This window comes from Vipera berus (assembly GCF_964194415.1).
Source record: "Vipera berus genome assembly, chromosome: 6".
NCBI classification, from domain to species: Eukaryota; Metazoa; Chordata; class Lepidosauria; order Squamata; family Viperidae; genus Vipera; species Vipera berus.
Genome location: NC_138208.1, coordinates 1,307,410 through 1,335,388, shown reverse-complemented (window position 1 = coordinate 1,335,388; position 27,979 = coordinate 1,307,410). Strand labels below are relative to the sequence as shown.

The following is a 27,979-nucleotide window of genomic DNA, read 5'->3' as shown; positions in this document are numbered from 1 at the left end:
CTGGCTGAGCAGAGTCGCCACCAGAACCGGCATCAGAGCCAGAGATAAAATTATCCGGTGATTAAAATCCACGGGAAGAAATTGCAATTGAATCTGTCTCCTGGATTAGAGTCAGCTCGCTTGGTATATACATCATATAAACACGATTGGCATTTTTTTTGTCTTTTAAAGAAAAAGTCTCAAATTCAGCTAGCCCTCGACTTAACGACCTCGATTTGGGAGCCCAAAATTTCCGTCGCTGAGTGAGATGTTTGTTAAGTGAGTCTTGCCCCATTTTACGACTCTTCTTGACACCGTTGTTAAGGGAGTCCCTGCAGTTCTTAAGCTAGTCACACGGTCGTTCAGCAAATCTGGCTTCCCTCACTGACTTGGCTTGTCAGGTCGCAGAAGGGGGGGGCGCTGCAACCGTCACAAGTACGAGTCAGTTGCCACGCGTCTGAATTTTGATCGCGTGACCATGAGGATGTTGAAGCAGTGGTCATAACGGTGAAAAACGGTCCTAACTCCCTTTTTCCAGCGCCGTTGCAACTTTGTACAGTCAGTAAACGGACTGTGGCAAGTTGAGGACCGTCTGTATGTCTGAATGTCTGCCGAATTAAAATCTCCCTTCTCTCCTAGGCTGGACCACTGCCTGGGAAAGCCTGCCCTGTTTCTGCCAGGTACGGAAGTAACTAACTAACATCCGCCCTTGAGTTCTTTGGAAGGGGACTTTGGTCTCGGATTAAAAGTTAAAACGGAACAATGGAGTAGAAAGTAGAAATGGGAATTGCGCTACTACTGAGGTGAAATACGTGAACCCAGACGGCACGTTGTCTATTAGGCACCAAAGATTTGTAGCTGTAAAAACTTAATAAAATAACCTATATTAAAAAAAACCAAGTTAAACTGGGGAAGAAGGCTTGGCTTCCCCGTTTCTGTCTGCCGTCACGTCTTCTAAACGCCCTCCTCCCTCTTCCCAGCTTTATTTTTCTGGGGCTCCAGCACCGTTACGTTCTGCAGGGACTTGGTCATCTTCTGAGGGCCTGTGACCATGTCCTTCAAGACGTTTGTCCTAAGGACATTCAAGGGGAAGAAGGGAGCTGGGTTCATCTCTGGTCAAGAGACCAGTTCCAGCTCTGATGAAACTTGGTTTAATCCAGGCAACCGTGGCCCTTTTATGACTGGTGGACTTCAACTCCCAGAATTCCTTTTTTTTTTATTAAAGAGTTTTACAAAAACAAAATTTTACAATATATCCCCAAATCCCTCCCACCCCAAACCCACCCACTTCCCCCCCCCCACTTCCCAGAGCTAAATACAGGATTATAGTTACAATAATCATATTCTAAATAAAAATTATGCATAATACTGTATACAATTAACCAAATTCATAATGCGCTTTAACTCTCTTTTAACATAACTACAAACAACGTACCAATAACAATATCCCACTAAAATCTACTCATAAGCTAAATGGTACTTTTTAGTCCCATATTTGTTCTGAATATAATTTATCCATCTCCTCCAAACTGAAATATATCTTTCCTGTGAATGATCCTTCAGATAAGCAGAAATCTTAGACATTTCTGCAAAATTCGAAACTTTAAACACCCATTCTTCTACAGTGGGCAAACTATCCTTCTTCCAATATTGTCCAGTAACCGTGCTGCCGTTATCATATTCAACATCAAGTTAGTTTCTTTAACATCACAATCTACAACAATGCCCAATAAAAACAATTGCGGGGAAAACTTTATCTTTCTCTTAAAAATCTTTTGAATGTTCCACCAAATTTTAATCCAAAAAGCTTTTACCGTATATTTCTACAAGTCCACCACATGTGAAAATAGGTAGCTTCTAAACTACCACACCTCCAACATAACTCCCAGAATTCCTGAGCCAGCCACGCGGAGGGGAAAGGGAGAGGTTTCCAAGCTGAGCCGTGCCGGCTCAGGAATTCTGGGAGTTGAAGTCCACCAGTCATAAAAGAGTCAAGGTTTAATCGATCCTCATTGTTATTGGTGTCCCCAGATCTTTCCCTGCCCTGCTAAGATGATGATGGTGATGATGATAACAACAACAACAACAACAATAATAATAAAGTTGGAAGGGCCCTTGGAGGTCATCTAGCCCAACCCCCTGCTCAGGCAGGAAACCCTATACCATTCCAGACAGATGGTTGTCCAGTCTCTTCTTAAAAACATCCAGTGTTGGAGCATTCACAACTTCTGGAGGCAAGGAGTTCCACTGGTTAATTGTTCTAACAGCCAGGAAAGAGATCTATTAACAAGAGGCGGAATCCAACACCTGATGATCCTGCATGCATTTACGCTCCGATATTCCTGCACATCCTTTTTATTCACAGAAAATATTCTAGCTGTAACAATACCGGCAATAAGCGTTTGGTAACCTTCGCATTACTGCGTTTTGCAGTTAGTTGCAATTCAAACACAAATCCTCTCCCTTTCTTTTTCTTTTCTTTTTTTTTTTAGAAAAGGGGTTAGACAAAGGCTACTACACGATGGGAGCCAGACTGATTAGACTGGAGGATAAGGTAAGATCTTTTGGAAAAGAAAAAAGAAAAAGCTATTTTTGCTGGCCAATTTCCAGAAATGTTCTGTGATCAGCATGACTGTCAGTCTGCATCCTTTACTCAACGTTTAAGAGCCAAAGAAATGTACCGGTCGTGAGAAATGTGTAAACTAACTACGGGTTACGTTGCGATAGTTTTTCATTTAAACACCATCTCGATCTCAATCTGTCTGAGTGGGAATGTTTGTCCTCAACCCCTTTGTGTAACGCAAAGATACATTCAGAGTTTATTTATTCTGAAACTCAGAGCACTGAAGGAACCATAATTCTTTTTCGCTGACAAGGTAACTACTTTTGTCAGGTCATAATTGTGGAGGTGCTATTTTGAGAGTTAATTTTAATCTATGGAAAATATTATCCGTGGGAAGTGAAGCTAGTGGTCCCATGAAGAATAGAATAGAATAGAATAGAATAGAATAGAATAGAATAGAATAGAATAGAATAGTTATAGTTATAGTTATAGTTATAGTTTATTTGATTTATATACCGCCCTTCTCCTTGGTGGGACTCAGGGCGGTTCACAGGGCATACATAAGAAACACTATACAAAAATTAAAAAGAATTAAATCCATGCCCAATTAAAACAGAAGTACAGATTAAAAACAATTAAAAGCCCATAATCCCCCATCAGGCCAGACCGGCTAATTCGAACAGATGGGTCTTCAGGCCCCGACGGAAAGTTCGAAGGTCTGGTGCCATCCGGAGCTCCACCGGCAATTGATTCCATAAAGCCGGAGCCCCCACAGAGAAGGCCCTCCCCCTGGGGGCCACCAGTCGACATTCCCTGACTGGCGGCACCCTGAGGAGGCCCTCTCTGTGGGAACGCACAGGGCGGAGGGGAGTCGATGCCGGCAGCAGGTGGTCCCTGAGGTAACCCGGACCCATGCCATGTAGGGCCTTAAAGATCGTGACCAACACCTTGAACCTCACCCGAAAGACAACTGGTAACCAATGCAGCTCGCGGAGCAAAGGTGTAACATGGGAGTACCGGGAAACTCCCAAGACAACTCTCGCGGCCGCATTCTGTACCAGTTGGAGCCTCCGAGTGGTCTTCAAGGGAAGCCCCATGTAGAGAGCATTACAGTAGTCAAGGCGAGAGGTCACGAGCGCATGAGTGACTGTACACAGGGCATCCCGGTTCAGATAGGGCCGCAACTGGCGCACCAGGCGAACCTGGGCGAAAGCCCCCCTAGTCACGGCCACTATATGCTCTTCCAAAGTAAGCCGTGAATCTAGAAGGACTCCCAAGTTGCGAGCCCTATCCACGGGGGGTAAGAGCTCACCCCCCATAGAAAGAGATGGAACATTTGGAATGTCCCGGGATGCCGGAATGCACAGCCACTCAGTCTTGTCAGGGTTGAGCTGAAGTCTGTTCCTCCCCATCCAGACCCGAACCGCCTCCAGGCAACGGGACATCACGGCGAGGGCATCACTGGGGTGGTTTGGGGTCGAAAAGAAAAGTTGGGTATCATCGGCATACTGATGGTACCCAACTCCAAAACCACGAATGATCTCACCCAGCGGTTTCATATAGATGTTGAACAGGAGAGGCGAGAGAACCGACCCCTGAGGAACTCCACAAACGAGAGACCTAGGGGCCGATCTCTGCCCCCCTGCCAACACCGACTCCGAGCGTCCCAGGAGATAGGAGGAGAACCACTGAAGAACTGTGCCTCCCACTCCCAATCCCCTGAGACGCCGCAGCAAGATACCATGGTCGATGGTATCGAAAGCCGCTGAGAGGTCTAATAGGACTAGGACAGAGGAATGTCCCCTATCCCGCGCCCTCCAGAGATCATTCACCAGAGCGACCAATGCCGTCTCCGTGCTGTACCCGGGCCTGAAACCCGATTGGTAGGGGTCCAGATAATCCGCTTCATCCAGGACCAGAGGGAGCTGATGCGCCACCACACTCTCAACAACCTTCGCAAGAAAGCGAAGGTTGGAGACTGGACGAAAGTTGTTCAAAACGGCTGGGTCCAGGGCAGGCTTCTTGAGGAGAGGTCTCACCACCGCCTCCTTCAAGACGGTGGGGAAATAACCCTCACTCAAAGAAGCAGATATAACCGCCTGGAGCCAGCCTCGTGTCCTCTCCCTAGCTGCATAAACCAGCCAGGAAGGGCACGGGTCCAACAAACATGTGGAGGAGCTCAGCCTCCCCATAATCTCCCCAGAATAGAATAGAATAGAATAGAATAGAATAGAATATATGGAATAAGAATTAGAATAGAATAGAATAGAATAGAATAGAATAGAATAGAATAGAATAGAATAGAATAGAATAGAATAGAATAGAATAGAATAGAATAGAATAGAATAGAATAATAGAATAGAATAGAATAATAGAATAGAATAGAATAGAATAGAATAGAATAGAATAGAATAGAATAGAATAGAATAGAATAGAATAGAATAATGAAGAATAGAATAGAATAGAATAGAATAGAATAGAATAGAATAATGAAGAATACAATAGAATAGAATAGAATAGAATAGAATAGAATAGAATAGAATAGAATAGAATAATAGAATAGAATAGAATTACAGAATAGAACAGAACAGAATAGAATAGAATAGAATAGAATAGAATAGAATAGAATAGAATAGAAGAATAGAATAGAATAGAATAGAATTACAGAATAGAACAGAATAGAATAGAATAGAATAGAATAGAATAGAATAGAATAATAGAATAGAATAGAATAATAGAATAGAATAGAATAGAATAGAATAGAATAGAATAGAATAGAATAGAATAGAATAGAATAGAATAATGAAGAATAGAATAGAATAGAATAGAATAGAATAGAATAGAATAGAATAGAATAGAATAGAATAATGAAGAATAGAATAGAATAGAATAGAATAGAATAGAATAGAATAGAATAGAATAGAATAGAATAATAGAATAGAATAGAATTACAGAATAGAACAGAACAGAATAGAATAGAATAGAATAGAATAGAATAGAATAGAAGAATAGAATAGAATAGAATAGAATTACAGAATAGAACAGAATAGAATAGAATAGAATAGAATAGAATAGAATAGAATAGAATAGAATAGAATAGAATAGAATAGAATAGAATAGAATAGATGGAATGGGATAGAATAGAATAGAATAGAATAGAATAGAATAGAATAGAATAGAATAGAATAGAATAGAATAGAATAGAATAGAATAGAATAGAATAGAATAATAGAATAGAATAGAATAATAGAATAGAATAGAATAGAATAGAATAGAATAGAATAGAATAGAATAGAATAGAATAGAATAATGAAGAATAGAATAGAATAGAATAGAATAGAATAGAATAGAATAGAATAGAATAGAATAGAATAGAATAATAGAATAGAATAGAATTACAGAATAGAACAGAACAGAATAGAATAGAATAGAATAGAATAGAATAGAAGAATAGAATAGAATAGAATAGAATTACAGAATAGAACAGAATAGAATAGAATAGAATAGAATAGAATAGAATAGAATAGAATAGAGTAGAATAGAATAGAATAGAATAGAATAGAATAGAATAGATGGAATGGGATAGAATAGAATAGAATAGAATAGAATAGAATAGAATAGAATAGAATAGAATAGAATAGAATAGAATAGAATAGAATAGAATCTGGAAGGGACCTTGGAGGTCTTCTAGTCCAGCCCCCTGCTCAAGCAGGAGAACCTACACCGTCTCAGACAAGTTATTTCTTTTACCTTTACAATTTCATTCAGTTCCATTAAGGAGCCATTAAAATGCACAGTTGATTGGGAATAGCTAAATCTTTGCCTTGCAAAATCTCCATTTCTGTTTTGTTTCATTCTGCTAGCGTGGTATTCCTGCATTTTTCTATCAAGCATCATTGATTTGCACGCTTCCAGGTTTTCGTTTTTATTTTTAACGTTCTTGAAAAAAAAACCAGTCTCTTTGGATTGAAGTTTCCCTGCACAAGCCGGTATCTCTCAGTTTCGATCAGCGTAGAGAACGTTTGCCAAGAATATCTGTCGGTATTAAAATTTCCATTTAAAGTTTTGCCGCTTTATAATTTAAACTGGAACAGGAAGGGCCCTCTGGCTCTTCCACTGGAATGGAAAAGTGATGGGCTACAGAGCAAGGGAAAACACTAAAAGAAAAATAAATTCTCCTTCTAAGAAAAGTGGAAAGGGATCAATGGATATGTGTAATGTATATGTTAATAACCTCGGATTAAAAATACCTATTATTGTTTCATAATTCTACGGCAATCTGTTCTGCTATATATACTTATAACTGACATGCCTGTAGTCAAGGTTCAAGTATACAGATTGTGTAAACGTGATGGAGCTATGCAATAGCATTTAAAATGAGCAAAAATGCTGAGAAATGCAGAGGAGTAAATTTGTAGCCTCGGGGCCATCAGCAGAGTTTCAGGGCAAGTCACAGCAAAATGACTTACATGAATATACACCTTGCTGCTGGCTGAATTGGCTTAGTTTTGTTTTTAGTAAAAAAAAGTGGTCAAACTGGAAAAGAGAAGTAATTGGCAAAAAGGCAAATACATTTTCCTTTTTTGGGTCGACGATGTGCTGGGCATGTTGTAATATTAAAACAAGTATACCTTAAGATAAAATAACAATGCCCCATCTTCTACACTGCTTGTAATGTTCACTTCTCAACTTTGGATCATCATCCCAGTAGGATGCTGTTTTGTGCGATGGCCATAATTATGGTCCCCTCGGATCTACTTTAGCAAGTAGAAATGGTCTGAAGTGGTACAGGGTTTCCTGCCTGAGCAGGGGGTTGGACTAGATGACCTCCAGGGTCCCTTCCAACTTTATTATTATTATTATTATTATTATTATTATTATTATTATTATTATTATTATTATTATTATTATCATCATCATCATCATCATCATTATTATTATTATTATTATTATTATTATTATTATTATTATTGACAAATTTCCTATGGTGGGAAAAAGAGTGGGCTTGAAGTTTATTTACTTTAAAATATATTTATTTACTTACTTACTTATTTAACTTTAGGCCACCCACCTCCCCCACAAGGTACTTACAAGTTATGAAATAAGTAAAAAAAAAGAAAATAATTAAAATATTAAAAATGTTTTTTAAAAAACTACACAGATTAGAATCGTGCTAAAAACAAACAAACCCCGGTATTAAAATGGAAACCAATCGAGCTAAGACACAGACAGGATAAGAATGAGGTCTTCTTACCCCATCAGCCCCATCCAGCGATGGCCAGCCTCCTCGGGGCCAAGTGGCAAAGCCAGGTTTCGCTGCTCTTCCGGAAGGCCAAGAGGGAGGGGAGCGGTAAGAATGTTCCACGGGGATGGGGCTACAGCAGAAAAGGCTCTTCTCCTCGACCTCACCTGCTTCAATTCCTCAGCAGGTGGGATCCACAGCAGGATCCACAGTGGGGTGGGCTTGTCCCATTGGGGGGAGAGGGCTCCTCGGATAACCTGGACCCATGCCATGTAAGCAGCGGTGAGAGTCAGCCGGTTCGCACCACTTTGGCAGAACCGGGAGTTAATTGTTTGTTGCCCAGGCCCAGAACGGACTTCCAGAAGCGGCACCCACGCAGAGAACCGGTTGTTCACCTGTTTGAATCCCACCACTTCATGTAAGGTGTCAGCTCTGCTATGAACCTGGCTGCAAGCATCTTTGTCGTTCTAGCTTGCCACAAGAGAGGGAGGGCTGGAACAAAGTATTTTTGTTAGTCGAAACGTGAATAGATCCTGTGGGAACCAAGGTCATTCCCACACCGTAGTGGAGAAGGGGGCGGGGCGTTCTGCCCGCCAAGTAGTTCTATTGGAGAATGTGGCCTATAGTGAAATAGAAGGCTGGGAACCGTTACACTGAGTTATTCTGAACCTTTTTTGGGGGGCGGGGGGCGGAATAAAATTTTAGATTTGGTTTCACCTTTGACCGTGCCGACGTCCTGTATCCAATAAACGCGTTCTTTGAGGAAACCCCGTGTCTCGCAGTTCTGATTTGTTTGGTTCCATCAGTCGGGACCTTGACATAACGCTTTAGAGGTAGCAGCCAATACTTGAACTGGATCCAGAAGCAAACTGGCCACCAGTGTAGCTCAAACAATAAAACGGTTACATGGGCAGGCCTAGGAGACCCCAGGATTGTGTGTGCCACTGCATTCTGCACCAGCTGAATATATCAAATACAGCAAAAATCACGCCAAGGGTCATGCCGAGGTTAGCACATGTGTGTGTGTGGGTGAGCGTACACGCATGCACACACTGGCCAGCCACTTACACGGACCAGTGTGGACCATGACCCATAGGTTAGGGACCTTTGTTGGGGTAGGCAACCTTGGCTCTTTTATGACTCCTGGACTTCAACTCCCAGAATTCCTGAGCCAGCTGGAACTCCCAGAATTCCTACCCCTGCTCTAGATGATAATTTGGCGTTTCTCCAGCCAGTCTGATTGAGAAAGTTCAGAGAAAGGATCTGAACTCAGAACTGGAAGATCTCAGTCTAATGCTACGGAGTCATTAATCTGATTCAACCTCACTCAACATTAAAAAAAGTATAAACTTAGCCTAACTTTTTTCATGATGTACAATATAAAAGCACCATTCACAATTCATCGTTCGGCCTTCATGAAGTGGAGGTCCTGTTGTGTTCTTTAAAGACAGAAATAAAGAGCTAGGTGTGATTTGTAGAGATTTGTAGAGTCTCATATAAATGCCGTATTTCAGGATTATTTCTTTAGTGGACAAGGATCTTCATCTCTTACAAGCGTTTGCTGCAGTGAGCTTGCTTACCTGAACGCAAAGCCATGGCAAGGCATCGAAATGTCGGGATGGTTTCAATTCATCCTGAAGGCAATCATTCACTTTCAGTGCCAGCTCAGAAATAGCTCAGAAATTACACTGCCCATTCATGAATTTTATACTTAAGTAGCTGTTTCTAAAAACATCCCAGCGGGTGGAGAGGTGAGTCAGTTCTGCTTGGCTGCAACTCTGGAGCGGCCCGGCCTTCCTTTGGTTTGGCTCCGGCCACGAAACCCCGCGGACCGAAATAAATTCCTATTATACCTTGGCATCTGCCTAGGGCAGGGTGGGGAAGCTTGGCTCTTTCAGGACTTGTGGACTTCAACTCCCAGAATTCCTGAGCCAACATGGCAGTCTTTCTGAAGAACTTACTAGAGAGTTGGTATCGCTGGCATTCAGCAGGAGGGGGGCAAGAGGGCCGCCGTTGTAAAATTGTCGTCCTGTCCCCTTAAATGCCCGGCGTGGGGGCTTCGTGTGAAAAGGAGAGGGGGCTCAGTCATGGCTGAGGTGACTATCTTGACTTTTCGACAGACACATCCCTGCGAAGCCCCATTGTTTGACCCAAGGAAGCCCTTGAACAAGATGGTGGGGGGAAAAAGTTGGAAATGACCTTGCAGGTCATCTAGTCCAACCCCCCCCCCCCCGCTCAGACAGGAAACCCTGTACAAGTGCTGATTGAAATTGAGTTTTATCTATTTAGATTAACTTTTGCTTAGGTTCCTTACATTATCAGTATTAACCCAGAATAGAATGGAATAGGAATAGAATAGAATAGAATAGAATAGAATAGAATAGAATAGAATAGAATAGAATAGAATAGAATAGAATAGAATAGAATAGAATAGAATAGAATAGAATAGAATAGAATAGAATAGAATAGAATCATGGAATAGAATAGAATCGAATCATGGAATAGAATAGAATAGAATAGAATAGAATAGAATAGAATAGAATAGAATAGAATAGAATAGAATAGAATAGAATAGAATAGAATAGAATGAAATAACAAGAATAGAATAGAATAGAATAGAATAGAATAGAATAGAATAGAATAGAATAGAATAGAATAGAATAGAATAGAATAGAATAGAAAATATGGAATAAGAATTAATAGAATAGAATAGAATAGAATAGAATAGAATAGAATAGAATAGAATAGAATAGAATAGAATAGAATAGAATAGAATAGAATAGAAAATATGGAATAAGAATAGAGTAGAGTAGAGTAGAATAGAATAGAAAAAAATGAGATGGGATAGGATAGGATAGGATAGGATAGGATAGGATAGGATAGGATAGGATAGGATAGGATAGGATAGAAGCTGGAAGGGACCTTGGAGGTCTTCTAGTCCAGCCCCCTGTTCAAGTAGGAGAACCTATAGAAGCACTTTTCTTCTAGCACACCATTATGTTTGACCTCTCATTTGCTCAAGATGTGGTATTTTATGCTGTTATTATACAGAGAATTACAACAGCACTTTTAAATCTTTTGTTGAAATTGTTCTGTCGTTTTTTAAATAGAGACATTTTTGCATTTAAATAGCAAACAGAGACCGCCTTAAAGCATAGCAGTGTTGTTTCTTATATGAAACGTGTAGTGCACTACTAGGTCTTCCTTTCACTCGTGGAGAATATCCAGTTCTTGAAGGCTTCTTAGATCAGCGACAGTAAATAAGACCCAGTTCTAAGTTTAACAGCTGTAATGCAAACTTGTGGTTTAAGCCCAAAATACCCACCATAAGATAAACATGTGAATGTTGATGCAAATATGTTTGTAATACGTGTGGCTTTGCGTCCTCTCCTTCGGACAAATTCCATAAAATTAAAGACAACCTCAGCAGAAATGGAAAAACTCAAGATGGTGGCCTCGATCATAGAATCGCACTCCACCTCTTTGCATGCAGGTATCATACAGCCTATTACAAAAAAATAAAATAAATGGGGTAGACTTTGATCGTGCCATCACAACTATCACCTTGGCTTTTTGGAGAGACATATCCACACCCACGGATGCCCTTCCCTGCCATAGAGCAGGGCTGGGCATTCGTGGGTGTTGTAGGTCAAATTAAGAGCATTGCTTAATTTATTTAACCTTTTGGAGGGGGTTAGACTAGAAGACCTCCAGGGTCCTCCCCAACTGTGTTATTCTACTATGTCCTGATCCTTCGTGTCTAAAGAAAAAAAAATGGCATAATTGAGGGGATCTACCCTAAAGGTATACTAGGCAATCATATTTGGCTTATTCGAGTCTTAAAATGGAGTAAAAAGAATGAAGATATGAAGGAATATTACTGTTCGTTCGGTCAGGAAATGTACAGTACAGGTTGTCTTCAACTTACGACAAGCCCAAAACTCTTGCTGCTAAGTGAGACAGCTGTTCAGTAAACTTTGCCCTCTTTTGTGATCTTTCCTGCCACAGTTGACTAAGTAAATCACTGCAGTTGTGAAGTTAAGTCAGTGAATCTGGCTTTCTCGTTGACTTTGCGGGTCAGAAGGTTGCGAAAGGGGATCACGTGAGCTCCGGGACACTGAGCAGCCGTCGTAACTGTGAGCCAGTTGCCAAGAGTCTCAATTTTGATCACGTGACCCTGGGGATGCTGCAGTGGTCATACGTGTGAAGCGGTGGTCGTAAGTCACTTTTTGCAGTGCTGTTGTAACTTAAACAGTCAACTGTGGTGAGTCAAGGACTACCTGTGTGGGCCTAGCAAGCCATTTAAAAATATATATTAACCCCACCAAGAATCTCCCTGGATCTAGAGCAAGGGTCTTCAGACTTGGCCCTTTGATGACTTGTGGACTTCAACTCCCAGAATTCCTCAGCCAGGTCCACAAGTCATCAAAGGGCCAAGTTTGAAGACCCCTGTTATAGAGGGTGACAGCCGTGGATTGGGGGAGTAAGATACATCCTTGGCTGAGATATGTAAAGCACTAACTTGGGTGACCTGTTAAATCTTCATTTCCTCTGCCTTGGATTGTACAAAGACTGTACCAATGATATTTCTTCTGCAAAGTTTTTTTTTTTGTTTGTTCGTTTTCTGTTAGCCCTGACTCTCTGTTAACTTTGAACAGAAAATTGCAACTTATCTACGATCTGTTTCTGGTTGTTTTAAGGTGGAGCTTCCTTTGCCTTAACTCATTTGCATTGGTTAATTAGGGCCTAGTTTGAGCTGTTCTTACGTCTGTTTTAAATCCCGTATTTTTCGTCCAATTATTGGAGGAAGTTCTGCTGCTGAATAAGTCCCCTTTTCAAGTCGGATTAAAAGATTGCGTTTTTCCTTGTAGAATTAAGAGGTAATCCTTTCCTGGATCTATTCTCTGGAAAAACATGTCACAATAAGCCTACCTTTCATTCAACTTTTAAGATAATTATATTACAAAACTATATCGGAGAAGTATTGGTACAACAAGACTGGGGTCATTATGTTTCTATTCTTCATGGCCTCATGGTACTACAATTACAATCACTCGCTCCCGCATAATCCACCTCTTCGTGGAGAAAACATCTGTCCAAGCTACAGAATGTAACGGTAAACCTTAAAAGGATAACACGCTAAGCTGACAGGCTTCCTGCTACAACCACTGCTGTCCTTTTGGTCTCCAGTGCTTGATGATGGTGATGGTGATGGAGGAGGAGGAGGAGAAGGAGAAGGAAGAAGAAGAAGAAGAAGAAGAAGAAGAAGAAGAAGAAGAAGAAGAAGAAGAAGAAGAAGAAGAAGAAGAAGAAGAAGAAGAAGAAGAGTTGGAACGGGACCTTGGAGGTCTTCTAGTCCAACCCCTTGCTCAGGCAGGAAACCCTATACCATTTCAGACAAACGGCTGTCCAGTCTCTTCTTAAAAACCTCCAGTGTTGGAGCATTCACAGCTTCTGGAGGCAGGTGGTTCCACTGGTTAATTGTCCTCACTGTCAGGAAATTTCTCCTTGGTTCCAGGTTGCTTCTCTCCTTGATGAGTTTCCATCCGTTGCTTCTTCTCCTGCCTTCAGGCGCTTTGTAGAATAGCTTGACATCCCCCCCCCCGGTCTTCTTTGGGGCAGCCCCTCAAATATTGGAAGGCTGCTATCATGTCACCCCTAACGAAATTTCATTTTAACGTATGCCGATTAGGGTACGTTCAAAGTGACAGTAAAGTTATTGTTCCACTCTGTTGCATTCTCCTCATTAAATTACTAGAGCTACCCAGTTCCTACGTATGTTTTAGCCTTCAGTCCCCTCATCATCATCATCATCATCATCATCATCATCATCATCTCAATGCCTCTTGATAGCCATTCCCAAATTTTACAGAGAATTTGCCTGAGGCAGCTGAAGACTAATTCTTTGAACAGATCGTTGTAAAAGCCTGACCACAGGAAGGTCAGATAAAATCTTCTTGTTTTGTCGAAATGTATACCTCCCAAGAGTATGCAATAATATGCTTTATTCTGCTCACTCTACCAATTGTAGCTTGTGAATCCATTCTTTAGGGCAGGGGTAACTTTAAGAGTTGTGGGGGGGGGGGTTGCACAGGGCTGTGAAGGAAATCACTGCAGTTCCTAAGTAGAATCGTGGCTTCTTCCATTAACTTGGCTCATCGGAAGCCGGCTGGGAAAGTTGCAAAGGGTGGATTATGTGACCCCAGGATGCTACAACTGTTGTAAATGCATGCCAGTTGCCAAACGGCTGAATTTTGATCACCTGACGACCGTGGGGTTGCTGCGTCGGTTATAAGTATGAGGACCAGTTGTAAGTTACTTTTTTCAACGCCCTGATAACCTTGAGCTGCTGCCAAATGGATGGTGGGGACTTACCTGTATTTAAATGTGCTTTCATTCTACAGAGCCAGTCCTGAACTAATGGTCACAGGTGAGCCCAAAATTTCTGCGATTAGGTGAGACATTTGTTAAGTGAGCTTTGCTCCATCTTACAATCTTTCTCACCTCAGCTGTTAAGTGAGGCGCCACAATTGATAAGTTAGCAACCTGGCTGTTAGGATGTATAGGACATCCTGACAGATGGTACTATAAATCTGGAATTAGTAGGTTTTTACTTACTTATTTTCTCTTAGGAGAAAACACCCACCCACCCTTGATTTGGCTTGCCAGACATTCACGTGGGGATCACGTGACCTTGGGACGCGGCAACCGTCGTAAATAGGAGCCAAGCGCCTGAATGTTGATCACGTGACCCTGGGGACGCTGCAAAGGTCCTATCTGTGAAAGATGGTCCTGACCCACTTCTCCCCCCCCCCGCTGTTGTAACTTTGAACGCTCACTAAATGAATTGGTGTAAGTCGAGCACTGTCTGTAGAACCCGCGTAACTTCTTCCAAGTCGTTTTGGTCTCCCAGTCTCTCTCTCTCTCTCTCAAATCCAAGGAGCGTTTTAATACGGAAGGCGCGAATCAAGGAAGGAGAAAGGTTTCAAAACTAGATTTATCCCTCCCGGCTGGGGAAATGGAATCCCTGCCGGCACCAAATCTTGGAGAAAGCCAGATTTAGCCCTGGCGGTGTGTGACTGAGGGAGCACAGGGACTGTTTTTCCTCCGAATCGGTTAATTTCCTGGCCAGGCTCCACTTCTAAATATAGCCTTTCCCATTTCATCTAGGACTGTTTGCCTACACAAGGTAAACAACTTCTTGTAAAGCCTCCTTTTAATGAATAATGATTGACTCTCGAAATATATTGAGTTTCTTTTTAATTTATCGGCAGGAATTAGGTGGGAAGAAAATCAACTCTGGCTATTACTTTTAGGCACTCCTGATTTATTTTTCACAAGGGAAGTTTTTAAGTGGCGCAGGGCTCTTAATGCTGCGGGGAAACCAATGAAGACGCTGCGTATGTCACCCATTCTCTGTTTTAGAGATGTAACAGAATAACAGAATAGAATAACAGAGTAACAGGGTTGGAAGGCACCTTGGGAGGTCATCTAGTCCAGCCCCCTGCTCAGGCAGGAAACCCTATACCATTTCAGACAAATGGCGGTCCAGTTTCGGAGCATTCATAACTTCTGGAGGCAAGTCGTTCCACTGGTTAATTAACAGAATATCAGAGTTGGAAGGGACCTTGGAGGTCTTCTAGTCCAGCCCCCTGCTCAGGCAGGAAACCCTATACCGTTTTGGACAAAGGGTTCTCCAGTCTTGTCGTAAAAACCTCCAGTGTTGGAGCACCCACAGCTTCTGGAGGCAAATCATAGACTGCTGTTTCAACCCTGGCAACTGGGGAAAGCGGAAGATTTATCTTGTTTATTAAATTTCTTGGCCGCCCATTTCATTTCGAAACGACTCTGTAAGTCTTGCTCTGCAGATGGTTGCATGCTCCCAGTGAATGGATAAGGGCAGTTAAATTGAATACAACAGGCCAGCAAGATAAGCAGAGAACAACACTCAGATTAACACTAGATAACCTATATACCATCTCAGACAAGTGACTGTCTAGTCCTGGGGTAGGCAACCTTGGCTCTTTTATGACTTGTGGACTTCAACTCCCAGAATTCCTGAGTCAGCATGGCTGGTTTAGGAATTCTGGGTATTGAAGTCCACAGGTCATAAAAGAGCCAAGGTTGCCTACCCCAGGACTAGACAGTCACTTGTCTGAGATGGTATATAGCAGGGGTGTCAAACTCAATTTCATTGAGGGCCGCATCAGCATTGCCGTTGCCCTTAGGGGGCCGGGTGGGTGTGGCCAGGGTGGGCGTGGCCTACTGGGTGGGCGTGGCTAGAGTGCATATGGCCTACTGGGTGGGCGTGGCCAGCTCTACATCGTTCGCATCAAGGGTGCCTGTGGGGGCCTGGGCAGGAGTGGGACAGATCTGAGGGTCTCTGGCAGGAGGAGGGTCTCTGGGCCAGGGCCAAGGCAGTGGGGGCCGTTCCCTCACTCTTTCCAGGATGGCTTCGCGGGCCACATGAAACCACTTCACGGGCCGGATCCGGCCCCCGGGCCTTGTGTTTGACATGTCTGGTATATAGGTTCTCCTGCTTAAGTGGGGAAGACCTCCAAGGTCCATTCCAGGTTCTATTCTGTTGTGTTCTGTTCTGTTCTATTCTATCATTATTCTATTCTATTCTCTGTTTTCTATTCTATTCTATTCTATTCTATTCTATTCTATTCCATTCCATTCCATTCCATTCCATTCCATTCCATTCCATTCTATTCTATTCTATTCTATTCTATTCTATTCTATTCTATTCTATTCTATTCCACATTCTATTTTATTCTGTTCTATTCTGTAATTCTATTCTATTCTATTCTATTCTATTCTATTCTATTCTATTCTATTCTATTCTATTCTATTCTATTCTATTCTATTCTATTCTATTCTATTCTATTCTATTCTATTCTATTCTATTCTATTCCTGTATTGGAGAATAGAGTTGACATTTTGCCTGAACAGTGGTGTGGTTTGGGATGCCTACCACAGGAAGCTGGCATAACCAGAAATGCACCCCATCAGACGTTTGCTGTCCTTGATTTCTTCGCCTAGAGTCACTGCCGGAGACATCCGTCGCTCCACAAACATAGCCAGGATTTCAGTGTGGAATTACTTAAGGCTAGCTCTTCAGAGGGCCCAGCTCGCTGCAGTGGTAAAGAGCTGCTTTTTCTCTCCTTTTAGGACCCGTGGTTTTGGCAGTGGCGTTTCCCCCCCCCACCGCCCCCACCACCACTGTGGGAGATAAGGCCCATTGCTACCGTGTCATTGACCAGAGGCAGCCGCAGAACATTAGCTGGGCTCCTGACTGTCCAAGCCGGGCGGTTTGAAAAGCCGACGGCCAGCCTGCTCCGGAGCAGACTGATATTATCTCATTAGTGGTGGCATTTTCGCAGACAGCAGAACAAGGCCATCATTAACACAAGAGGGAAAACGTTGACTGCGGATTTGGGTTTTTCTGTCTTATTACATGGCACATCCCAGATCTGCATTGTGATGGAGCTGCCTTCGTTAGAATCCGGGTTTAAGGAGGGCGGAAAGTTTGAGAATATTCAAGCGTTCTTTTTCACACGCGACAAGGCGACTTTTAGAAGGCCGAGGGGGGGGGGAAACAGCAAGGAAAAACCCGGCCGGCATTTCATTTGTGGCTGCGTAGGTTGCAGTCCTAGAAAAACAGCCTTGCACTAAACATTTCCCAGCTTCTAGGAGGCAGGGCGGGGGGGGGGTGTCACAAAAACACATTGTCCCTCCCTGGTTTGTAACCGGCATCCCTTCTGTGCACATCTTTGGTGGGTGAAAACCCCATCAGCTAAGTTGTCTTTAACAGAGCTGGTTACAAAAGAATGGAAGCCCAGATGAGTGGATATGTGCTGTAAGGCAGGGATCCCCAACCCCCGGGCTGTGGATCGGTACCGGGCCGTGGCATGCCAGTGACCGGTCCGCACAAACAAGCAAAGCCCCATCCGTGGGATGCAGGCAGCGCACAAAACCACGCACCCTCTGGTCCGTGGAAAAACCTCTCTCCATGGAACCGGTGGTCCCTGGTGCCCCAAAAGGTTGGGGGCCTCTGCCGTAAGGTAATACATACCCGCTCTTGCCTGGACCAGCTTTTGCAAATCATCTACAAATTAAAAGCTGTTGCATAAACCCTCATGGAAAAGGAGGGGGGGGGAAGGACATTTATGTATATTATCTTCCATTCAAAATAATAATAATAATCATGATTAAAAAATAGCGTGCAGTGTCTTAGGAGCTCTGCAACAGTTAAAACCGTGCCAAAAAACAAAACAACCAACCAAGAATGAAGTGGAAATGCACGATCCTTGGTGCTCTCTGAGCTTGGTTATCTTCTGACGTTTCACGACCCAACTAGGTAACGTCATCAGTGCTAGAAGGGAGTGGGGTTTGCACTCTGTTTATATATAAATGGCTTGCCTTGATGGGGATGTTATTAGTGGTTCCTTGATTAGGCTGTGGTTTACTCTTCATTTGTCTGAGTTGGTATTTCCTTGGTTGAGGTGTTGTTTACAGCTTGATTGTTGATCTGGTGTTAGTTAATCTTGGTATTAATCTCTGCTTATCTGGGTGTTGATTACTGGCGAGGAGGTGTTTTGCTCCTTGTGTTTCCTTTTTAGCTTTTTGACTGCCTTTTTTGACTGGCATGGAGGTGTTGTTTATCCCTTCAGTTCAGCCTTGAGCTACAAATATTCCTTTCTAAAGTAGACATGCAACAGGAGTCCAGATGTATCATAATAATAATACCAACAACAACAACAATAATAATAATTCCATACAATATTAACCTTGTGAACTCTAAAGCTTCCTCCTCAGTTATGTATTCAAGATGGACAGTGATTAATATTTATATGTTACTTACATGTAAGGATGTAGGTCTATACCTATGTTGTATATAGTATGTTTAAATGTGTGTTATGTATGTGTACGCTTTGAGAGCAAGCTACTAAATTTCATTTTTAATGTGTGCCTTTATGCCCACAGGAAAAAAAATGACAAAGGTTATCTATCTATCTGTCTGTCTGGTTGAGTGTTTCTCAACCTTGACAGCTTAAGCCAGGGCTCTTCAAACTTGGCCCTTTGATGACTTGTGGACTTCAACTCCCAGAATTCCTTGTTGAGGAATTCTGGGAGTTGAAGTCCACAAGTCATCAAAGGGCCAAGTTTGAAGAGCCCTGGCTTAAGCTGTGTGTGGACTTCAATTCCCAGAATTCCCCAGTCAGCTATGGGGGTTGAAGCTCACACATCTTAAAAGTTGTCAGGGTTGAGAAACACTATACTAGACCATAAGGACTACCCTCTTAATTCGAGGCCCGCCTTCTTCCATTCCTCATGAAAGTTACCGAGATGACCCTAAGGAGCTTCCAGGCAGGAAACAGAGACGCCTCCTTCTGAACTCATCGCTTCCCTGAGAGTAGAAACGTCACCGAGTTTTTGATAGCCTTGCCCGCCCTGAAGGGGGAAAATTCTAAGCTAGAACTTCGTCCCAATTCTCTGTGGAAGACCATCTATCCGGAGTCATCTTCTCTACGCACCTTCAGTCATGGGGTTTCACTGCTGAAGGTCCATGGGGGAGGGAAGGGGGAAGCTTTGTCCTCAAAGCAAATGGAAAAGCCTTTCAAAGCAATCATAATCCCAATTATACATGCGGCGGAGACGGTCCTTCAGTCGCCCAAGCCCCTCGGTTTGGCCTTGCGTCGTCCGTGGGAGCCTGGCGCCCAATTCTGGAAGAGTCACCGGAGGAGTTGGATGGAAGAGTCCATCTCAAACCCTTCCTCCTTCTTCTCCTGAATTTTTGCCCTTTCCTAATTGCTGCAGGAGGACAGCAACCCCTCCTTTGCAGCTGAATCATTCGGAGAGTTGCATGAAAAGAAATGTCCAAGGTTACTCATGTGTTGTTGGTTCACTTGAAAAGAAAAGAGTTGGGGGGTTGGGGGGGTTAGGGTTAGGGTTTTGCAGTCTCTGCAGAGGTTTAGTGTTCTCAGATGTGTTTGAAGACGGCTTATAATTACTCAGTGAGTGGTCTGCCTTTTCAAAGGCAAATTCTACCTTTGAAAGGCAAGTCAATCCGTTTCCTTTGTGTTTTGCTCACGTGTGTTCGGAGATAGGCCTAGGAGGTGGTCAAAATGATGTGTGCAATGGTGTGATCCGGGCTCCCCCCCTTTTTTTTTCTTGTGCATTACACGTTAAAATCAGACGGTTTTAATTGCACGGTCACCCCTTCCGTCTTGACTTATTTCATCACGTGCTATGGACACCCCAGGGTCTGTCTGTTGCATTTCTGTTGCACTTTTTATCCAGAAGCTCAAAGCAGCACACAGTGGATTTCCCATCCTTAGTGCTCTCTGAGCTAGGTTGTTTGCTGGCTGATGTTTCATTATTCGAGCCAGGTAACATCACCAAAGCATTGGTGATGTTACCTAGTTTGGGTAAGGAAATGTCTGCAAGGAAACCACCAAGTTCAGAGAGCACCAAGGACCCCACAGTCCTCCTCCTCCTCCTCTTCCTCCTCCTCCATCATTCTACAAACCCTACTCCCTTCTAGCATTGATTATTTTACCTAGTTTGGGTAATGGAACGTCTGCAAGAAAACCAGGAGGCTCAGATAGCACCAAGGACCCCATAGGCCTCCTCCTCCTCCTCCTCCTCCTCCTCCTCCACCACCACCACCACCATCATTCCACAAACCCTACTCTCTTCTAGCACTGATTATGTTACCTAGTTTGGGTAATGAAACGTCTGCAAGAAAACCAGGAGGCTCAGATAGCACCAAGGACCCCATAGGCCTCCTCCTCCTCCTCCTCCACCACCACCACCACCACCATCATTCCACAAACCCTACTCTCTTCTAGCACTGATTATGTTACCTAGTTTGGGTAATGAAACGTCTGCAAGAAAACCACCAAGTTCAGAGAGCACCAAGGACCCCACAGTCCTCCTCCTCCTTCTCTTCCTCCTCCTCCATCATTCTACAAACCCTACTCCCTTCTAGCATTGATTATGTTACCTAGTTTGGGTAATTGAATGTCTGCAAGAAAACAGCCAAGCTCAGAGAGCACCAGGACCCCTCGTTTCAGCCTTGTGGTGCAAATATTCTCCTTTATTGGGACTTTCCATTGTTATCTCCACAGTAACACCCCTGTGAGGTAGGTAGCCCTACAAGGCAGCTGACTCCAAGTCACCTCCGAAGGTCCTGTGGTCCCATGGTGGAAGATGGCTTATCCATGTGTTTCCCCCATTCCAAGCCCACCAATCATTCTATTTTGTAGCAGATCAATCTAAAACTAACTAGGTTTCCAACCTCATATTTTAAAATGCAGACTTTTCTATCACGATATGACATCCTAGGGACATTTTTGTAGTGGGTTTGAAGGCCAGCAGATACAAAAAGACACTGAGAGTCTAGAAAGAATGCAGAGAAGAGCAGCCAAGTTGATGAGGGGCTCTGGGGGCTAAATTATGTAATGAACAATAGAGGGAACTGGGAATGTCCAGTCCAATGAAGAGAAAGACTAAAGGGGGTGTGTGTGAGACATAATAGCAGCCTTCCAATACTTGAGGAGCAACTGCAGAGAAGATGGAGGGTCAACCTATTCTCCAAAGCACCTGAGGACAGGACAAGAAGTAACAGGCGGAAGCTTATCCAAGAACGATCCAATCCTGGACTAAGGAGAAATATCTGACAGTGAGAAGAGTGGAACCACTTGCCTCCAGAAGTTCTGGATGCTCCAAACCTGGAAGTTTTGGAGAAGAGAACAGAACAACAGAATAACTTAGTTGGAAGGCACCTTGGGAATTGTCTAGTCCAACCCCTTGCTCACGTCTAGATTGGACCGCCATTTGTGGTGTAGGATCTCCTGTTTGAGCGGAGGGTTGGACTAGAAGTCCTCCAAGGACTTCATTCCTACTCGGTTACTCTGATTCTGCTCAGTTCCTATCCAAATCTGTAGACATTTAAATTCTCAAGCATTTCTGTAAGAAAAAGGGATTCTGCTACTATGAACTGTTCGTAGGGTGTTGAACTCCATCCTTAGGAGAAATGGGGGAATTCCCAAGATTTTATTTCCAGCTGCAAAATTCTGGCCTAAACCTTTGTTGAGTTTTCCTTCTTTATTTAAGCAGAGGCAGTTTATAGCGCTGCCTAAAAAAACACACCTACTTAATACACCTAAAAAATGGGTACGGCATTTAAATAAAACAAGGAGATTGTTCAGACTTTCGTTTACATCAAATTTTCAGGCCAATGCTATTTCTCTCTGTTTTTAAATACCCGTGGGAAAAAAATGTATTCTAGTTTTCCCATATTAAATCTGGAAACTAAGGGGGGAAAGCCAACTATTTTCTTAAATATCAATATTTTATTAATTGGGGGGAATGAAATAATGAAAACATAACTAAAATTATTTAACCAAGCTTTGAGGTCACTCAGCCCAAATTCCTCAAAAATGCCCCATCAAAATGAGTGCTGAAATGGTGACATATATCAAATGGTTATCAGTACCAGTTTGAGCACGACCACAAAAATTGTTAAACGATGTAGTCAGTGGTAGGCTGGTGTGGTAGTAGCTATTATTTTTATGGTCAGTTTTTGACATTTTTTTTAAAGGTTTCAATATGATTAACTTCAGATCTCAAGTATCCTCCTTACTTTTTACAGTATTAAAGATCTTCAATAGAATCTCTTTGCATTTAATATTGGAGTTTTTAAATCAGTTTTTTTCAGTTTTAAATGAATACTATTACATTTATTTCATTTGCAACCAGATCTGAATGTTTGGTCCAATTTTCCACAATATCTTGCACAAAGTGATTTTTTTTAAATGAGATTTTTTCCCCCCCTTTGAATTATTATGGAAGAAATTTAACTTTCTTTTTTTAACCTGAGGATATGAACAAAGGTAACATCAACATAAATTTTATCAGATGATTGTGATGAAAATCAGATCTGCCAGTTCTACTGTGTGTGATTCTGGCACCACCAATTTTAGTATTTGAGATGGAAGGATTTTAAAAAGGAAAGCTGAAAAGTTAATTAAAAGTAAAATATTTGGCACACTGCTTATCTAATATAGATAAAGTCCATTTATATTGGACAAGCAATATACCAAATATTTCAGTGAAATGTTTGGTAGTTGTCTTTGCAGAGTAATTCTCCTTGTGTTAATGTTTCACTATTATGCAAAATAATAAAATATGAATATACCTTCGTTAAGTAAAATCTGGCTGTTTTCTCAGGAGAATGGATTTAAAAGCCATTTCCCTTCTTTTCCCACAGTCGCTAAGAATTATCAAAACAACATCTTCAGTTAGAACTTTGTAATTAAAAGAAGATAAGAATCAGTAGATAAACAGTTCAACTGACTATGGCATGAAAAAATAAGGTTTCAAAAGACATTTTAGGGATTTTTAAAGGACGTTTCGGGAAATAAAACATTTCCATGGAGAGGAAGAGATTTTATAAGAAAAATGAGAGTTGTAATCATAGGAAACGAAATGTACGTTCAGCTTATAGCCATATATTTTTGGAGTTTAGACAGAAAATTCCTGAGTCACAAATTGGCCAGTTTGATCGTTTTTAGGTTCATGGGAAATGCTAGGACAAAATACACCTTCTCGATCAATATCATCGGTCAGCTTGTTTTATGGGTCACGGGGGGACAAATAACTTCTGTTGTCCCGTTATATCTACACTGAATTTTAAAATGAATCTAAGAGACCGGGTTTTTTTGCTGGCATCACTTCCAAATCTGCACCCGTAGAGGGGTGTGTGTGTGTGTGTGTGTGTGTGTGTGTGTGTGTACACACGCATACATAAATACCACTGTGTTTATCGGCTTTCTGAAAACAAAGATGGAGACTGCCAAATTTAGAATTTAGTTTGCAAATGTTTTTGTGCGGTACAAAAAAAGCATGGCTTCTCTTTCCCTCTTCCCTTGATAAATTCCTGGGGCAATTATTGTCATAAGCAGCAGGAAGGCCCCAATTTTCCGCACCTGTGGCCTTAGTTCATTGCCCTTTTCTATAGGTGAATGAGCCTCCGGAACCCAGAAAGGGAAGTGAATTCAACAGCTCTGCTGGAAAACTCTTGGCGGGCTAAATCAGCCAGCGCTCAGGTGAAATGGCCTTAAAGCTAAGTCCTTAACTGAATTGTGCAAATAACGATTCCCAGGAAAGAAGGAAGCGGCTTAATCTCACTTCCTGACACTCTTCCTTATTAATCTCTTCCACGGTTTGCAGGCCCAAATGTTTCCTGCTTCACTCTATTGTTAAAAACTAACTGACTAACCTTCTCCCTAGCAAGGGACAGGCCTTATCTGGCTAGGGGTAGGCAACCTCGGCTCTTTTATGACTCATGGACTCCAACTCCCAGAATTCCTGAGTCAGCATAGCTGACTCAGGAATTCTGGGAGTTGAAGTCCATGAGTCATAAAAGAGCCGAGGTTGCCTACCCCCGGGCTAGATAACTGAACCGATTAGAAACAAATCTCTCAGGATACTTTTGATTGTCATCAGTGGTTTCCTCCATGCCAACGGGAGACCCGCCTTCTTTCTAAAATGGGGAAGACCACACAGGAGCGCAAGTAAGCAGCTGATGTAGAGAGACAGGAAGATGGCTTTGATAGAAACAGGGATTGCCAACTAGGAACTGCTAAGTAAGCAGTAAGGAGCAGAAACGTGCTTTAAGTCTAGAACAGTGAAATAACGTTTGAAAGTTGCTCAGTTGGCACCTCCCTGTTTGAGGGATCCTTGGTGCTCTCTGAGCCGGGTTGTTCTCTTGCAGATGTTTCATTACCCAAACTAGGTAACAGCAACTGGCACTAGCACTGAGGATGTTACCTAGTTTGGTAATGAAACATCTGCAAGGAAACAACGAAGCTCAGAGAGTACCGAGGAGCCCTGTCAGAGCGTGCACAGTCTTATTGCGCTGAGATAACCCAGGAGTAAACCCAGTAAACAGTGGCCTATATTATATGGTGGTTTATCTTGCACCATCTACAATATCATACACCAGGAACAACATGCATACACGTGTTAATACAGCAGGATCCCACACACAACAGTTACGGCAGGAAAGAGAGAGAACACATCTGTGGAGTCTTCCCTTTTATACAAGGCTCTTAAAGAGACACAGACCCTGCTGAGTCATTCCCATCATTACATGGTACATCTTACATTACATCAGCTGGTTAGCTTTCAAATCATTACCTTGACATCCCCTCACTTCAACCCTGAGCTACAATTATTCTCCTGTATCGATAACTCCCTATATAAGAAAGGCGAGCAGGTCCAGCACAATTAGACTTCCAAGATTCTGTTGTTAGCGTCAGTCTGAATAAAGTAGTTTTGGTCTTTCTCTGGAGTTGATTTCCTACTCTAGCAGACTACCTAGTTGTTCTGACCACAGCTGAACCCTTTTGAAAAGGACAAATTTTCACGTTGAGATCTCAACATTGGTGATATTTCTGTGTTGCACATTTTAACAAAACGAAGGCCCTTGTCGTTGACGTGTCTGACTACAATTGGTTACTCCCATCAAATTTTACACAGTCTCTAGTGATGAGGCAACAGGCAAGAATAGCGGTAGTGTAGGAGTTTAATTTCAGGAAGACTGTCCTGAAATTAGCTTTGTGTTTCAGGGCTGAAATTCCTAGCATGCTCTGAAGAAATGGGAGACGCTGTGATTTGTTACTTCCCATTTTTATTTATAACAGTTTCAATTGATTTTAATGGTCCTGCTGGTAAACTCTGCTTCTATACAGCCTGTTGATACTCTGCTGTACACTAATGTGACTTTTCAATGACCTTAAGTAAGGGACAGCCTGGTGAGTAGTAGGGACACTGAAAAAAAAAGGAAGGTGTGTAAGTTAGGGATCAACTAACCCTCAGAAGAGGGACACGGTGGCTCAGTGGGTTAGGACGCTGAGCTTGTCGATCAGAAGGTCGGCAGTTTGGCGGGTCGAATCCCGAGTGCCGCGTAGCAGAGTGAGCGCCTGTTACTCGTCCCAGCTTCTGCCAACCTAGCAGTACAAAAGCACGTAAAAATGCAAGTAGAAAAATAGGGACCACTACGGTGGGAAGGTAACAGCGCTCCGTGCGCCTTTGGCGTCTAGTCATGCCGGCCACATGACCACGGAGACGTCCTCGGACAAGCGCTGGCTCTTCGGCTTTGAAACGGAGATGAGCACCGGCCCCTAGAGTCAGAAACGACTAGCACGCATGTGCGGGGGAACCTTTACCTTTACCTTTAACCCTCAGAAAAGCCATATTTTTTACGATAGTCAAAGAAAAGGAAACCAAACACTAAAAGTGAGAAAGATGAGGAAGTAGGAACTTTTACCGCTACGTTTATTGCCCAAAATATGGGGGGTGATTTAATATGAATTTATATGAGTCCTTCATCATCTGTAGGTGCTCTAAGAGCACAACTGTCCTAAAATCCCATTGGATTGCCAACGTCTCTGAAGAATCGTCTACAGCAGAGGCCCCCAACCTTTGGGGCACCAGGGACCAGTGGTTGTGTGGAGAGGGTGTGTGGTTTTGTGTGCTGCCTACATCCCGCGGATGGGGCTTTGCTTGTTTGTGTGGACCAGTTGCTAGCATGCCGCGGCCCGGTACCGGTCCACGGACCGGGGTTTGGGGACCCCTGGTGTACAGCTTTGTAGCCCAAACAAGCGTGATTCGGGAGCCCCCAAACTTTATCCCATACGTCTTAAAGGCTGATAGAAAACATCAGTAGATTTAGCTTTGCTCTCCACCTTGAAAACGTGTGTTTTGGTAGGAATTATTCTACAGTCAGCAGTGCAAGTGTGTGGAGCAAGGTGACAACCTAGATGGTGCATCAGTACTCGTGCTTCAGTAGGTGGTGCTGTTCACTGTTTGTCAATAATTGATTCGTATAATGCGGAAAAGGAGGGTTTGTGGTTGTTATTTATAAGGTGGGATCAGAGAACACCCGTTTCCTATCAAGCCAATTAATTCTTTTTGTCTTAGGTGAAGCTATCATTGTTAACTGTTTCGGCCCCATTGAGAGCTTCATATTTAGTCAAGCTTAGTTTCCTGTAAAAGCGTTGGCTGTTTCAATCTTCCGTTTAGGAACATTTTAATAGAAACATGAAATTAAATGGGAGAGTTATTAAATGGGAGAGGAGGGGAGGGCAATAGAGTCATCTAGCAAAAGAGCTCTAATCAGTGAAAATGAGTTAATTGAATCATTTACAAATGCAAGACTGCTATTTAAGCCTGAAGGCAGCATTCTGAATCAAAAAAAGAGCTGAAATGAACTCAGTATACAAGTGGTCCTCAGCTTACAACAGCTTGTTTAGTGACCGTTCAAAGTTACAACAGCACTGAATAAAATGCCTTAGCACCATTTTCACACTTATGACCATTACAGCATCCCTTAACCTTGACTTAACAACTGTGTTACTAACTTAACAACTGCAGGGTTTCACTCAAACAACTGTGGCAAAAAAGGTCGTAAAATGGGGCAAAATTCACTTAACAAATGTCTCACTTAGCAACAGAAATGTTGAGCTCTATTGTGGTGATGGGTTGAGGACTGCCTGTGTTGCATTGTGTTTACGAGGGGCCAGTTTGCACAGAAATCTCCACCAGTGAATCAAAGTCAAGATAGAATAGAATAGAATAGAATAGAATAGAATAGAATAGAATAGAATAGAATGGAATGGAATGGAATGGAATGGAATGGAATAGAATAGAATAGAATAGAATGGAATAGAATAGAATAGAATAGAATAGAGCTGAAAGGGACCTTGGAGGTCTTCTAGTCCAACCCCCTGCTCAAGCAGGAGAACCTATACCAGGGGTCAGCAACCTGAAACAGGGAAAGAGCCACTCGGAACCAGTTGCCTCACAAAAGGAAAAACTGGGAGCCGCAAAAAATGTGTGCACATGCGCATACATGCGTGCATTTGCAGAACAGGGTTTGAGTGAAGAGTGGAGCCAAGGCGAGATATGCACCTACCCTGCATATTTGAATTGATTGGTTGAACTTTTTTTAGTCCCACTTATTTTATTTTTTTTGGACTGCACACGGCAGAGGACTGGGAGCCGCAAGAGATGGCTGAAAGAGCCGCATGCAGCTCCGGAGCTGTGGGTTGCAGACCTGTGACCTATACAATTTCAGGCAAGTGACTGTCCAGTCTCTTCTTAAAAACCTCCAGTGATGG

At 42.6% G+C, this 27,979-nt stretch overlaps 1 protein-coding gene across 1 annotated transcript in view; it reads left to right on the top strand.

The window, feature by feature from the left end:
- LOC308670425 (potassium voltage-gated channel subfamily KQT member 1-like) overlaps positions 1–27,979 on the top strand; it is a gene marked incomplete at both ends in the record, with an annotated part of 226,679 nt that overhangs the window by 77,143 nt on the left and 121,557 nt on the right. Inside the window, 2 exons of the mRNA XM_081331927.1 lie at positions 619–659; positions 2,472–2,533. Of these exons, the coding sequence (XP_081188053.1) occupies positions 619–659; positions 2,472–2,533 (103 nt within the window). The remainder of the gene's footprint in view (positions 1–618; positions 660–2,471; positions 2,534–27,979) is intronic.